Source organism: Hylobates moloch, unplaced genomic scaffold, assembly GCF_009828535.3.
Source record: "Hylobates moloch isolate HMO894 unplaced genomic scaffold, HMol_V3 SCAFFOLD_5, whole genome shotgun sequence".
Classification (NCBI taxonomy): Eukaryota; Metazoa; Chordata; class Mammalia; order Primates; family Hylobatidae; genus Hylobates; species Hylobates moloch.
In genome coordinates this window covers 32,532,442-32,547,797 of record NW_026652280.1, presented here as the reverse complement: position 1 = coordinate 32,547,797, position 15,356 = coordinate 32,532,442, and the positions used below count along the sequence as shown (strand labels likewise).

General features: G+C 42.0%; 1 protein-coding gene and 1 long non-coding RNA gene across 5 annotated transcripts in view; one reads left to right on the top strand and one right to left on the bottom strand.

Annotated features, from left to right (window-relative positions):
• KATNAL2 (katanin catalytic subunit A1 like 2) overlaps positions 1-15,356 on the top strand; it is a 132,767-nt gene that overhangs the window by 79,539 nt on the left and 37,872 nt on the right. For all 3 annotated transcript variants that reach the window (XM_032152389.2, XM_032152388.2, XM_058438385.1), the window contains 7 exons: positions 2,614-2,731; positions 3,941-4,039; positions 7,339-7,437; positions 7,653-7,730; positions 11,290-11,388; positions 13,485-13,548; positions 13,747-13,865. In XM_032152389.2, coding sequence (XP_032008280.1) covers positions 2,614-2,731; positions 3,941-4,039; positions 7,339-7,437; positions 7,653-7,730; positions 11,290-11,388; positions 13,485-13,548; positions 13,747-13,865 — 676 coding nt within the window. The remainder of the gene's footprint in view (positions 1-2,613; positions 2,732-3,940; positions 4,040-7,338; positions 7,438-7,652; positions 7,731-11,289; positions 11,389-13,484; positions 13,549-13,746; positions 13,866-15,356) is intronic.
• Positions 1-15,356, bottom strand: part of LOC116468572 (uncharacterized) — a 57,316-nt gene that overhangs the window by 5,380 nt on the left and 36,580 nt on the right. The gene's annotated exons all lie outside the window — the stretch shown is intronic.

The window sequence follows — 15,356 nt, the reverse complement described above, 5'->3', positions numbered from 1 at the left end:
GTAGACGTTTGTATGTGGCAAGTGTAAAAGTTGAATAGCAAATGGTTAGAATCAGGAGGAATAACAGGAAAGTAATGAATGGTGTTTCTGTGGACAATTTATACTCAAATATAGTTACTGAAATGAGACATGTCATGAGACTGGCTATTAGCAAATCAAAGTGTCTTTTCCTAATCTTGGAAAAGATTTATAATCCCCACTTAAAGATTTGCTGATGAACCAAAGGAGGAAAGGTTATCTAATGTGATGGATGACAGAACTGGGATCCCAAAAGGTCTTGGCAATTCCGGAGATGGGTTCAAAGTAACAAGATGAAATTTAATAAAATAAAGTTTAAGCTCTAACAAGAGTTACAACAAATAGCTCCTCCATTACAAAATCAGAGACCTGGAAATCTCAGTTTACCTGGGCCAACAGTGTGACATGAGTGCTACTGTGGTCCCAGCCCCATCAATAGAAATACAGTGTCCAAAAAGTAGGAGGTCACAATATTCTGGAAGGTGACCAGTATGAGGAAGAATCTGGGAGCCAGGTAACTTTAGAAATGACTAGAACAACTGCAGATGTTGAGCTTGAACAGATGGTTGGTGGAGGGGCGCTCCTTAGAACATTGCAGGAACAGGTTTCAGTTCACCCTCTAAAGGGCGATTGGACCTTTTCTGCCAAATTCCACAGGGTGCACCTAGGACTAATGGTTAAAGTCAAAGCAGAGTGAATTTGGTTCCATGTTCAGAAGAATTTTACAATCCTCAGAGCCAGTTGAAAATGAATTGCGTTGCTTTGTACATTAGTGTTCTTGTATTTTGGTCATGTTAAAGCAGATCTTGGGGATCAGTTGCATCCAATGGGAAATCACAGTGGGAAAATAGAATCCCTGTTTCCTGACAGCTCCACAAGGATGGTGAGGCAAGTTTAAATATAGACACACACACACAAACACATAAACACACACATACACTTCCACACACACATATATATAACTTCTCTTAAGTCAACACTATTAAGTTTGCATTTGTAAAATGCTTGGTTTTCATTTCATAGATATTTTATTTTTGTGCCAGCAAAAGGGTGGAGAAAGACATTCTTATTCCTAGTTTAAAGATAGAAAAAAAAACCCCAAAAACTGTTAGTGTCCACTTCTCATGACGCTCTCCCCAGTGAGACCAACACTCACAGATGTGTCACCATGTGGACATTGGTGGTATTGTTGACATGGGTGGTCTTGCTGGCCAAATAGCTGTGCATTTATATTAGACATGAACATTTATTATCCCCATAAAGAAAGCAAGTTGAAATAGCAGCTCTCTGAGATCACTCTGAACATGGGGAGACTTGCTTCTAACGAACCTTCTGCAAATGCATCTCACATATAGGGACAAAAGGGCTAAGAGAACTAAGCAACAATGTGGGAGTTCGTGTTCTGCCCCCACAAGCTAGTCCTGTTTCTCTCTGGATGGCATCTTCTACAGAAAAATATGGATATTCCAATAGTGGATTTTATATTTAATTATGAGGATGTAGTGAAAAAAGTGATTTGATCTTTCTATGGATATATCACATATATACAGTCATACCACATATATAACTATGTATACAGTAAATGCATATACTCTTGTAACAACAGTTACAGCCACTGGCAAGCTACCTTTTCCCCTTCTCAGTCAAATTCTCCCCATTTCCATCAGAGTTAGCTACTCTTCTGACTTCCAGCCCCATCAGTTTGTTTTGTCCGAAGTAAATAATTGTTGATGAAAATTTATTTGGCAAATATGATTGGTCTGAGACAACATTGATAAGGGGAGGTTTGTTTTCCTTCCGCAATCCCCTTTTGATGTTTATTACTCATAACATGCTGAGAGGTATTTTAAGTAGGCAGGGTACATCCAGGACGCTAGATTAAAACCATGGGCCTATCCCTGGATTTCCTACTGTTTCTTAGTTTGAATGGGAGGACTCCTTCTCTCACATACCTTTCTCCTGGTCTAACGCTCCTTTTAAGGAAGGTGGAAGGAACAATGGAAGAATGCTTGTAAAGTAATGTGTTCTTTTTTTTTTATTTTTATTTTTTTTTATTTTTATTTTATTTTATTTTTTTTATTATATTATACTTCAGGGTTTTAGGGTACATGTGCACAATGTGCAGGTTTGTTACATATGTATCCATGTGCCATGTTGATTTCCTGCACCCATTAACTCGTCATTTAGCATTAGATGTATCTCCTAATGCTGTCCCTCCCCCCCTCCCCCCACCCCACAACAGTCCCCGGAGTGTGATGTTCCCCTTCCTGTGTCCATGAGTTCTCATTGTTCAATTCCCAAGTAATGTGTTCTTAAGAACTGAAGCTATTTGCAGAAGGGCCGAAGCTATGTGGTGTGAAAGGGAAATGAAGAGGGTGAGTTGGGGGGCTCCAGGAGGCAATCTTAGAAGAACCCAATGAGTAGCCTGGAGGGTGTTAGGTCCAGGATGAACCTGGTGGGTGGATCACATATAGTGGCCACCCGCATATCTTTCAATGGCTTTCTTAAATGTGCTATTCTTAAGAATAGTTGTTTAACTACCTCAAATTAAGTGGCTAGAATAATTTCTTCCAAGGTATTTGTTCCCTCCCTTAGGGTGATGAACGACAGTTGTCAAAATCTTCCCAAGATCAATCAGCAGAGGCCCCAGTCCAAAACCACAGTGGGGAAGACAGGGGACACCAAATCTCTCAATAAGGAGCATCCTAATCAGGTCAGGATGGCTTGGCTTGACTTTGTGAACAGCACACTTGGCTGAAAAATAGCCTTATGAAAAAGGTCACATTTATTTATTTTTTGAGGACCTACACTTTTAAAATTGGTGTGTGATCTAATTGAATTATAAGTTTTCTTCCAGTACACTGGACTAAAACCATGGACACATCTCTAGATTTCCTAATGTTTCTTAACTTGAGTAGGAGGACTTTTTTCTCCTCCAAGTTTTTCCCTTGGTCTGGGTGCTGGGTGATCGGCCAGGGTGGGGCCAGGGCCCAGTCAGAGCAGGAGGGCCTGGTTGCTGTGGAGCTTGATCCTCCCTTGAGGTAACTGTTACCTGAGGTAACTGAGCTAACCAAGATGGCAGGTCTTCCCGTCCCAGAGCACATTGCTAGGTTCCTAAGTGTAGGCCAAGCATAGCCTACACTACACTTCAGGTGTGGCTGGGTCTCAAGGTCTCCTGTTGGGCTTCTCCAAATTGCACATGGTCAGCCCTCACCCCAGACCTTCACGCTGGACTTCCTGGGGGCCACGAAGGGCAGCAAGGAGAGAACCCAGCAGGTGAGTGAAGTCCATGGCTCCTGACTCAGGAGACTCATGTCCAGAACCTTCTTAGTTAGGACAAAATATCCCAGGTTTCAAAGGAAAGAGGACCAATGGAAACTGAGAAAAAGGAATTAAAAAAATTAATGTCAAATAATGGAAAGGTATAATCACAATATCCGATTGGTCCAAAGGATTCTCTCCCCCTCAAGGAGGTCCTACGGTTCTGGCCGCTGCAGCCTGACTCAGGTGGAAGAGAGGTGAAGGTGGGGCAGGATGAGTCCCATGGGAGGCTAGTTGACTCTGCCATATCTCCAAACTGAGCCACTCCTGGCCAAAAACACCCCTGATCACAGGAGAAAAGATGAGCCAGTGAATGGGGATGGGTTGAGGCACAACTGTTTCCTCCATTGGAAAAGCTGCTTGGGGCCCATGGCCTGGCATCCTCTCAGTCTTCCAGGGACAACTCTTTTCACATAGTGCAGGCAGACAGCTAACTCATCTTCCTGGGTCTGCACGAAAGTGGCTGAGCTACATGTATGTGCACATCACGTTTACAGAATTGCTGTCCAGCATTGGACTTTGCATGATAGAGTAGGCAGGTACAGCCAGCATCTCTCCATGGCTGCTTACAGCCGATGTGTCCTTGTCTCTCTTTCTTCAGGAGGTAGTTGATAACACTCGCCTGGAGAGTGCCAATTTCGGCCTAAATATATCAAGAATCCGTAAAGACAGTGGAGAGGAAAATGCCCACCCACGAAGAGTAAGTGAAACTCATGAACCTAACACTGAAAGGGGTAATTTCTTTGTCCTTTTAAACATGAAAACAAAAAACATTATTTTTGTCAAACAGGAAAGTTAAGATGTGATTTTTGAAGATTGGCTGTGAGGTAAATGGAGAAGAGGGTCAGAAAATGGGTTCTTCTTTGGAATCTCCTTTCTGAATGAATGGGCTGGCATAAACTGCCCCATCTCTAAGGAACTCAGTTTCCACATTTGTAAATTGAGGGGCTTGGAAGAGATTGTCTTTAGTGTTCCCATCAGCTTAAAAATTCTGTAATAACAATGACAAACATTGGCATGATCATCCTGCATCGTTCTCATCATTTTTTGGGTTTTTTTTTTTTTTAAGAGACAGGGTCTTGCTCTGTCACCCAGGCTGGAGTACAACGGTGCAATCATGGCTCACTGCAGCCTCAAACTCCTGGGCTCAAAGAATACTCTTGCCTCAGCTTCCCAAGTAGCTAGGACTACAGGCATGCACCACAACATCCAGCTAATTTTTTTCATTTCTCTAGAGATGGGGTCTCACTATGTTGCCCAGGCTGGTTTCAAACTTCTAGCCTCAAGCAATCCTCCTGTCTGGGCTTCCCAAAGTGCTAGGACATCTGCGTTATTTAGTGAGTTGGAAACACATACTCATTCTGCTCTGTCCTGTCAGCAGCATTTGATTAATGGTGTCACCTTTCTCCTTGGAGGGATGGCTCCTGGTCTAAATGAATTTCATGTGGACCATGAAACCTCAGTTGACATAGGGTTGATTTTGTCCTTGATAGATATTTCTACCTTTTTCATAATGAATCTCATGTCTAGATTTCTAAATAATAATATCTTAAGCAGAAAAGACCCAGATTGGGTGGACGTAGTCAAAATGTAGATTAAAACATGTAATTTGGAAATGAACTGCACCATATTGCTCTTGGTCATACTCTCCAAGGTTGTAGTTCTTTAAGCTTCTCCTTTCTTTCTTCAGCCAAGTGCTCAAACCTCTGGAGTGCTGACTTAGTTCTGGCCAGCTCTTAGAAAAACTGAACTCTGTGTGTGTGAATTTGGAGGGGTGACTGGAGCATATCCCTGAAAATCAAGAGCAGTGACCTCACTGGCCTGACCTGATTCCCTTTAAGGGCCTCACTTACGTGGTAATTGCTGAAGATGATACTATGGGAATCAACACCTCCCTTGGAAAAATGTCTCCTTGTTCACCTTCACTGCTTCTATTGTGTTTTCAGTCATCTTTGCCTAGCTATTTTGTGGCATTAGTTTCTCTTGTGAATGCTTCACATTGAAATGAATGGATGTTTTTGATTGGGTCACAAGGAAGGGACCATTTAACCCAGCACTTAACCTTTGAAGTAGTCTGACTATAAATCCTCTTACCAGCAGAAATGTCCTCAAGGGCACAATGTAGATGGCTTTCTCCCTAGCATTTCATATGTCCATAGGTTTTATGAGGGTATATGGCCTGGGGCCAATCTCAGAAAACCCCAGGTCTGTCATTTCTATGTTAGTACCTGTGTTTGTCTGTTTTGCATTGCTATAAAGGGATACCTGAGGCTGAGTAGTTTATAAAGAAAAGAGATTTATTTGACTCATAGTTCTATATGGCACTGGGATCTGCTCAGCTTCTGGTGGGGCCTCAGGAAGCTTTTACTCATGGTGGAAGGCAAGGGGACCTGGCATGTCACATGGCAAGAGAGGGAACAAGAAGGGAGGGAGATGACTGGCTCTTATAAACAACCAGGTCCCTCGTGAACTAACAGAGTGAGAACTCACTTGTTACAGTGGTGAGAGCACCAAGCCTTTCATGAGAGTTCCTCCCCAATGACCCAAACACCTCCCACCAGGCCCACCTCCAACACTGGGGATCACATTTCAATATGAGATTTGGAGGGGGCACACATCCTTACTACATCAGAATCCAAGCTTTAGGACACCCTCCCTGCAAATTTAGTAGTTATGTTGTTCTTGAGGGCATAGGCTTCAGAGTCAACCTGTCTAGATTCAAAACCTGGCTCAGATGCTCCCCCACTATGTAACTTTGGGCAAGTTGTTTTATAATTTCTCCAAGCCTCATTTCTCTCATCTGTAAAATGGAAATAATCATAGTGTCTACTTTAAGCCTCATGATGAAACGAGAGCCTTGGTGCAGTGCCTAGCACATAATAAACACTCCATAAATGTTAACTATTATTTTGTGTGTGTGTGTGTGTGTGTGCATCCTTGCTTTTTCCTTCTTACCTCTAAGGGGGACAGGGTGACATTGGAAGGATCATGGGTTGGGAGAGAGATTAAGTGGGTTTGAATTCTGGCCTTAAGCCATTTATTAGCTGTGTGGCCCTGGGCAAATTACTTAACCTCTCTGGACTTACTCCCACATCTATGAAGCCAGGATGTCAATCCTGACTAACAGAAGTGTTATAAGAATTAGAAGCAGGCTGGGTATGCTGGCACACACCTATAATCCCAGCCCTTTGGGAGGCTAAGGTGGGAGGATAACTTGAGGTCAGGAGTTGGGAGACCAGCCTGAGCAACATAACAAGACTCCACTTCTACAAAAATTTTTTTAAATTAGCCGAGAGTAGTGGCGCACACCTGTAGTCCCAGCTCTTTGGGAGGCTGAGGTGGGAGGATCCCTTGAGCCCAGAAGTTTAAGGCTGCGGTGAGCTAAGATTATGCCACTGCATGACAGAGTGAGATCCTGCCTGTCTCTTAAAGAAAAAAAAGAAAAAAAAGGATTAGAAATAATCCTCACAGGATATGGAGAAAAGGGAACTCATACATTGTTGGTGGAAATTACATTAATTACACTTATACCCAATAAATTTATACAAATTATATACAAAAATAACAAAAAAGAAATAGTTCTCACAAAGAACCTTGCACAATTATTTTGTACCCAGCACTCTATTGAGTGATGAACGTGTATCACAATCCATAGACAGGAACTCTCATTACTGGTGTGCCAATGAGTTCTTTCTTTGTAATATTTTAAAAGGATAAGACCATACAGGGGTAGTCAACATATAAGGGAGGAAGCAGATGGTCTGTGTCAGGAACTGAGAAATACTCATGAGTTTTTATTCAAATCCACTTCATTCTGGAAAATGTACTTACAATTTTTTAAGGTGCTCCAACTTGAGGAAATCATCATGTTTAATACTAGTGCTGGTTCTTTTTAAAGCTTAACTTGAAGTTTGCCCTATATACTTCTTAATAACTGAGTTATTAAGAAGAGTCTTCTCTTATGTTCTCATGGCATAAATAACCATTCCTTCCTTTCAGGGCCAAAGCATTGACTTCCGAGGGCTGCTCACAGATGCCAACAAGGGAACAACCAGTGAACTTGCCTTGAACACCTTCGACCGTAATCCAGACCCCTCAGTAAGTGGCGAAGATGTGACACATTCATCTTTCAAACTGCCAACATCCAGATGAACTCTGGAAATATAATTTTGAGTACAGTGAAACCTTGAGATCAAGTCAAAGGCCGTAGCCACCTGCCATCATTTGTTTCACCGAGACCTGTGCATGCCCGGGGTTTCTTCCTAAATTATGAAGCAATATTGTAATGTGAGCCTTTCCGCTCCTCTCACCAGGAACGACTGCTGAAACCTCTGAGTGCATTTATTGGCATGAACAGTGAGATGCGAGAATTGGCAGCGGTGGTGAGCCGGGTAAGATCTGATATTCAATTCACAAATTTACGGAGGCGGGCTGGGGCTTCTGGAGTTTTGTGGGCTGCTTCTTTTATTAATAACAATAAATATGATCATTTATTTATAAAGTGCCCCCACTTGCGAAGGCACTCATATTGTTTAGAGGCACAATAATGCATGATAAATAAATTATAGGATCATAAAATTACAATATAAAAAGCCCACCATCTCATGATAGAGGCCAAGAAAACCGAGAGAGAAAAAGACTTAGGAATGAAGGGACAGGTGAAAGGTTTTACAGCAGAGCCAAGAGTCAAGGAAAGAAAGCCTCTTAAAGAAGAAAAGAGTATGTCTGCATCTGATTTAAAAAGTCAGAGCCTAGAAATAGAGACGTCGGGAGTCTGATGATATCATCATTGAAAATCTCCATGAAAAACACAATTAGCAGGAAAGACTACCATCCAGATTATGGACTTTCCCAGCTTGCGCTGTGGAACCAGAAGGCAGTGAAGAAAAGGCTTTGGAATTAGCCGACCTGCCTTTGATTTCTAGATCCTTCTCTTGCTAGCTGTGTGACTTTGGGCAAGTTCCTGGGAAATAAAATAGATTCCTGAGTTATAGGATATTTTTCTAATTTCTATTGCTTCATATTTAATTGAAGACTGAAACCTAGGCAGGCTCAGAGGGGGGTTTAAAATGATCCCCAAAATTCACAGCTCTTCTGAGAAGCTAAGGGCTCCTGAGCTGTCTCTGTTCAGCTCAGCAGTTGTTTCCTGTACGCCTCTTATGTGTCAGGTGTGTGCTGCGGACTGGAGACACAAAGGTGAACGAGTCAGAGCATAGTCCTTGCCCTTAAGAGTTTCTCATCCCAGGGGCAAGGTGCACTTTGAGAACATGAAGGAGGGAGGAGTGGGGAAAGTGTTAGGCAAGAAGATAGGAAATCGCTAAGGGAAAAAGTGGAAGAGGGAGGCTAGGAGCTGTTCTGGGCATAGGCACATCCATGAGAGATTGCAGTTTGTGCACATTTCCCGTGAGCCACCTAAGCAGCAGGGAGTGGTGGTGAATGGGTGGAGAGAGGCAGGGTTCCTGAGGAAGGGTGCCGTGAGCAGTACCCAGGGCTGAGAACACGCCTATAGAAGAAGGGACCTTAGAAAGGCATCCATCGGAGGAAGGGATCATCCCATGTGCTTGTGGATGGCTTGTTCTATGACAGTGAGATGAATGAATAGCAAAGAAAAGGAGATGGGGAGACCATCTATGAGGTTTTTACCAGTGAGAGGGGATGAGGGACTGAGCCAGGCTGCAGTAACCCCAAATTAAGTCTCATTACCATTTTTGCAAAAGGGTAACATGACTATGAGGATAGAACTATAGAGTGGAAGTGGCCTGAGATGATTCCATCTGGAATCCTTTCTATAGTAGCATAGGAGGTAGAAACCCTGCTCCTGCTTGAATGCTTACAGTGACAGAGAGCGCACCACCTTATGAGGTAGTCCTGTTGAATTCTGACTGTTAACTTTGGATTGATATAAGGAGAAACTGTCAGTTGGGAAATTAAACATTACCTTGTGGAACTCAACTCTAGAAACGGGCAAGAAATACTGCTGTTATCTATGGATGCCTTGAATACCTAGGTAAATGAATCTTCCTTGTGTGCTGAGATTTCCCTAAGAAAGGATGGTAATAAGAATGTGAGTGGCTGGTGGGCCTGCATGTAGATCCAGGCTCTAAAGACAGAATAAGGAAGACTGAGTCCTTTCTCTACCATTCTATGCAAGGATGGATTATAAATATCATGCATGACCAAAGTTCTTGTATAAATACTTTCTCTAGACCAGGTGCAGTGGCTCGCACCTATAATCCTAGCACTTTGGGAGACTGAGGTGGGTAGATCACTTGAGGCCAGGAGTTTGAGACCAGCCTGGCCAACATGGCAAAAACTCATCTCTACTGAAAATACAAAACATTAGCCAGGAGTTGGAGAACAGCCTGGGCAACATAACGAGACCCCATTTCTAGAGACCATTAGCTGGTATATGTGGGTTTCCCAGGATCGACTGTAGAACTCGAGTATGCACAGATTTTGGTAAGGGGGAGAGTGTCAGGGGGAACAGGGAGAGGTTCTGGAACCAATCTCTTCCTTATGCCCAGAGACCATTTCTAGAGACCCCATTAGCTGGGTATGGTGGTGTTTGCTGGTAGTCCTAGCTACCTGGGAGGCTGAGGCATGAGAATCACTTGAACCTGGGAGGCGAAGGTTGCTGCACTGTAGCCTGGGTGACAGAGTGAGACTCCATCTCAGAAAAAAACAAACAAACAAACAAGAACTTTCTCTAATAAAAGTGAAAGTTGGCTGGGTGCAGTGGCTCACACCTGTAATCTCAGCACTTTGGGAGGCTGAGGCAGAAGGATCACTTGTGTCCAGGAGTTAGAGACTGGGCAACACAGTGAGACCCCGTGTCTACAAAAAATGAAAAAATTAGCTGGGCATAGTGGTGTGTGCCTCCTTGGGGGACTGAGGTGGGAGGATTGCTTGAGCCCAGGAGGTTGAGGCTGCAGTGACTGGTGATCATGCCACCGCCCTCCAGCCTGGGCTACAGAGTGAGATCCCGTTTGAAGAAAAATTAAAAATAAAAATGAACTACCTATGGTGGAGGGATCTGGATGGGTGGGGAGCAGGAGTAGCACAAACATCTCACTAGCATTTAAAAAATGCATTTATATTTTTGGTCCATGTGCATATATTACTTATTAAAAATTATATAAATATAATAATAGTTTCAGATTTTTTCTGTAGTCACTCAGAATGACTTTGGAAAGAAGGTTTTTCGGGCTTTTTTGAGGAAACACTCTAGATATTCAGTTTTCCTGAAACAGCTCCTACTGAGAAAGCCCCTTAGTGACTGCTCTGAGGCGTCTGGTGAAATTGAAGTTTGGAAACTGTAAATTAGTTATCAGTAAAAGCTACCTTAATTGATTACCCTAGATGGTTGCTACAGGGCTCTACTATAAGAGGGGGGAAACTGCACTTTCACTCGGTTGTCGGCTTCCTTGAATTTTGTAGAAGCAATTGCTCCTGCTGGAAGTAGGGAATGATCACTAGGGAAAAAAGAGAAATTGGTTTCAGAGGAGCATTATCTCTTTTATGCAACAAATTAAGAAAGTGTTTGTGAGATCAAGGAACAAGAGCAAGGCCAGGCACTGGCTAGGAACTATGTTTCACGGTAAAACCTAATGTAAGTTGAAGGCATATTCTGTAGCTTCTTTAATTATGGTTATAAATCAGCATGGTTTGCTATCGACTGAAAACAGGTAGAGTCCGTTGCTAGGAGATTTTTTTTTCTCCCTGAAAAGTACCATACTGTGTTATCAATGTCTTATTCAGGGAAAATCATTGAATATTTTCATGGCATGCCTTTGGTGAACTAACCCAAAATTACAATGTATCTAATATGCACAGTTTTTATCACCAGCACTTTATATCCTATTGTAAGTCAAGTATTCTGCTGCTCCCAAGTTGATTACAGCTGTAGAGGGAAGCATCAGTTTTAACAAAATGATCAAATGTGCATTGCAGGACATTTATCTCCATAATCCAAACATAAAGTGGAATGACATTATTGGACTTGATGCAGCCAAGCAGTTAGTCAAAGAAGCTGTTGTGTATCCTATAAGGGTAAGGATGGGAAGCCTCTTGGGGGTTATTTCCATTCACTATCCATTGGACAAGCTGTATGTCACACACCTATCAGGAAGGGAAAGGCAGGATGATTTTCTGTCCACACGTTAACTTTTTGCTTGTGTCACCACACTTTCTCAACCCTGCAGCACCAAAACCTAGTCCATTCTAGATCATTTAAAATCATGTTACATATTAGTTCAAGACAGGTGTCTGAGCTAAGTGAAACTTTAAGATCTATACATGTATACATGATTTGTCAGATTGATTCAAATTAGCCTGCTCCCTTAAAAATATTCTTATTGTTGCAGAAATACCTCTGGTAGGGGAGAATCTCTCACTTTGTTTCCACAGATCCTTCCTTTACACCCCCACCCCCCCCCCCGACCTACCCTCCCCAGGATCATCTGGGGCTTTGCTTCTGGTGGGTTGTGAAGACTGAACAGCCCATTCCAGGGCAGTGACCAGCAAAGCCAGCCTGTTGTGCTCATTACTTATTACTGACAAATCTCTGTGCAGTTTACAAACTGGGTAGAAAAATAGAAAAACAATACTCTCCATGTTTGATTTACAAATGGGGTGATGAGGAGGTAAGTGATAACTTAGCTTTTGTTGTATAACAGACCACCCCACAAGTTAGTGCCTTAAGACAATAATTTGTAATTCTGTGGGTAGGCAGTTGGAGCTGGTCTCAGCTGGGCTGGCTCATCTCTTTTCCACGTGGTATTCTTGGCTGGGCTCAATCACAGGTCTGAGCCATCAGCCAGAGTAGCTGGAAAAGATGGAGAGACTGAAAAGGCTGGGACAAGCAGTACAGCCAAGGTGTCTCTCCATGTGGCCTCTCATCCTCTAGCAGGAAAGCCCAGTCCTGTTCACATGGTGGCAGCGGGTTCCCAGAAAGAGGCAAGAAAGGGAAAGTTCTAATTCACAAGCATCTTTCATGCCTCTTATATTTTTTTGCTAGTCTTATATTTTCAAGTCTCTTAACATTTGCTAATGTCCCACTGGCCAAAGTCACAAGGCCAGGCCCAGATTCAAATGTTGGAGAAACAGGCTCCACTTCTTGATGAAAGGAGCTACAAATAATTTGTGGCCATTTTCTGTAATCTCCTGCTGTCAGGATTATGAATTTATTTTATTGAATAACCTATTTAGTCTTAAACCACTGAGCCCATGTGGCCCCTGATTTTTGGATGCTTTCCTCTAAAGAGACAAAAATCAATACATTTGGGTTCTCTTTTCCCCCTCTTTCTTTCTGTGTTCAGACTTAGGGGTAAGAAATACATTGGTGTTCAGAATTAATAGAAATTTACTCGCCTTTTCCTCTAAGTGGAACTATAGCATAAAACTTTTAAAAAGGATAGAACATCTCACTGAAATTCCCTGGATTTGTTCTCTCCATGGCATTACAAGCTCCATATGTGTGGAGATTTGACATCAGGATTAGCAAGAAACTAATAGCTAGTTTTCATTTTACTAATATTCCTTGCCACACCGTCTCCCCCATTCTCTACCAACCCTTGACACCCACATTCCCCAGATTGTTTGAACTTGAACTAATGGGAGAGACTTCCTGAAGGCTACACATGCCCTGTTCAGAGTTGGTGTCTCTTAATGCGTTTGCCCCTGAATATTCCCAACTTCCAAAACAGGTTTCACCATAGCTCTGTACTTGATTCAAATAAACCTTTACTGATTGGTTCTAGTATGTATTTTAAAGTTCATACCTGCTTTACAACATTTAAAAGATTGCCAAATGCTCTCCATATAGAAGTCTGGGGAAAATGATGTTATGCATATAAGAAATAACTGTTTAACGGAGAGGAAGAGTACCTACATATACCTTTTCTTCCAAAAAAATTGCTCTTTTAAAAAGCCACAAAAATTAAGTCAGGCATTCAAACGTGAAAATAAAATTGGGATGAATAAAATTTGTTTATTTCAGTCAGAAGCAGGTGACCTTAAGCAAAAAAGGGAGCCCTGAATCTTAAAGCTGTGCTGCTTTCACTTCACCTTTCCTGGCTTGTCTGTACTGAGAGTATGCAGGCTGATGTGTTGGTACCAAACCTCATCCTTGTTCCTTGTTTCCATAGTATCCACAACTATTTACAGGAATTCTTTCCCCCTGGAAAGGACTACTGCTGTATGGCCCTCCAGGTAAACACAGCTTCCTATTTTGATGTCGGTGTTAAGTGTGTGTGCAGAGGATGAGTTGCCCCTTCTGTCCTCACTTCAGGACTGGGGCACACGAGAGCTGAGCAGTCACTTCCTTCCTTGTGTGTGAAACTGACTTCTGTCTATAAGCAGGGGGATGGAGTTGAAATGCCTGCCCATCTTTTATGTGTCTCTCTTTAGGTACAGGAAAGACTTTACTGGCCAAAGCTGTGGCCACTGAATGTAAAACAACCTTCTTTAACATTTCTGCATCCACCATTGTCAGCAAATGGAGAGGGGATTCAGAAAAACTCGTTCGGGTAGGAATTCTGAATTTTGTTTTTAAAAATAAGTTCTAGTGTAATGCGGTGGTACAAAATGATGTCAGAGCTTCTTTGCTTTTAGGTGATTTTATGTTAGATTCACTCCTGGTTCTTGATCACCAGCAGCTTGGGAAATGGATTGTCTATTACGTACGGATGTTAATTGTGCCCCCATCAGCAAAACATGATCTCCCTTCCTTTGGGAATTTGATCAACAGCTATTTTTTGATTCATGCAATTTAGGCATGAAAGCTGGGGGGAAAAATCTCTGACGTGGCGTATTTTTTCTTCATTCAAGAAGCATTTATTATTTAACATGTACACTATATTTGGTTAACATTTATTGAGAGGCTACTACTGTATGTTAGTCCCTATGCTAAATAATCTAAGAAAGAATCAATAAACTTTAAACTTCATTATTCTTTCAGATGTTCTGAGCACCTTTGCTTCCATAGTGCCCACAGCCTGTAAGATTTTTTGTTTTTGTTTTTGTTTTTTTTTTTAGATGAAGTCTCGCTCTTGTCCCCAAGGCTGGAGTGCAATGGCGTGATCTCGGCTCACTGCAACCTCTGCCTCCCGGGTTCAAGCAATTCTCCTGCCTCAGCCTCGCGAATAGCTGGGATTACAGTGCCTGCCACGATGCCCAGCTAATTTTTTTTTTTGTATTTTTAGTAAAAAGGGGGTTTTACCATGTTGGCCAGGCTGGTCTCGAACTCCTGACCTCAGGTGATCCACCTGCCTCGGTCTTTCAAAGTGCTGGGATTACAGGCCACCGCGCTGTGATTTTTTGCTTTCTTTCAGAGGTTATTTCCATCTTTACAATGTCACATTTATAGTTGATGTTATATTTTGTATTATAAAATGGTACTGAATCTTCCAATGACATTAAGAGCACTTCCATTTATGGTTTAAGTCCCAGTGTAAGACAGGTCCTTCTTTGAAATCCTGTTAAACTATCACCCTCTGTAGAATGGCAGATATGTAATCAATATAAGTGAATATAAAATATTACGTATTTTCCGAAAAGTGATTAACAAATTATGCTTAAATTACATTCCCTTAGATGACTCTTTCAAAATATGATGGCCTATTTGGAAGTCATAATAGAATATGTTTAAAGGATTGATTTTCCTAAAATAACCTATTATCTATTACCTTGATATCATTTTCAAGTTGTTGCAAATATGTAAGCTTATATAAATTCTTGTTACCCATTCAAGATGGTAATTTGTGGAAATCTACATTGATATCTTCTACTTGTTTTTTCTTCATCTTGCATCTAACTCAGTGCCAGTTCCGAAGATGGGGCTTGAATTTAGCTGCACCTACAGTTATGGTTCCATGTGATTTTAGTTAGCTGGAGGTTCAGTTACGGTTGGCCCTTGAACAACAGTTGGCCCTTCAACTGCACGGGTCTACTTATATGGGGAATTTTTTTCAACAAAATACAGTATTCACAGGATGCAAAACCCAAGTATATGTGGGTTT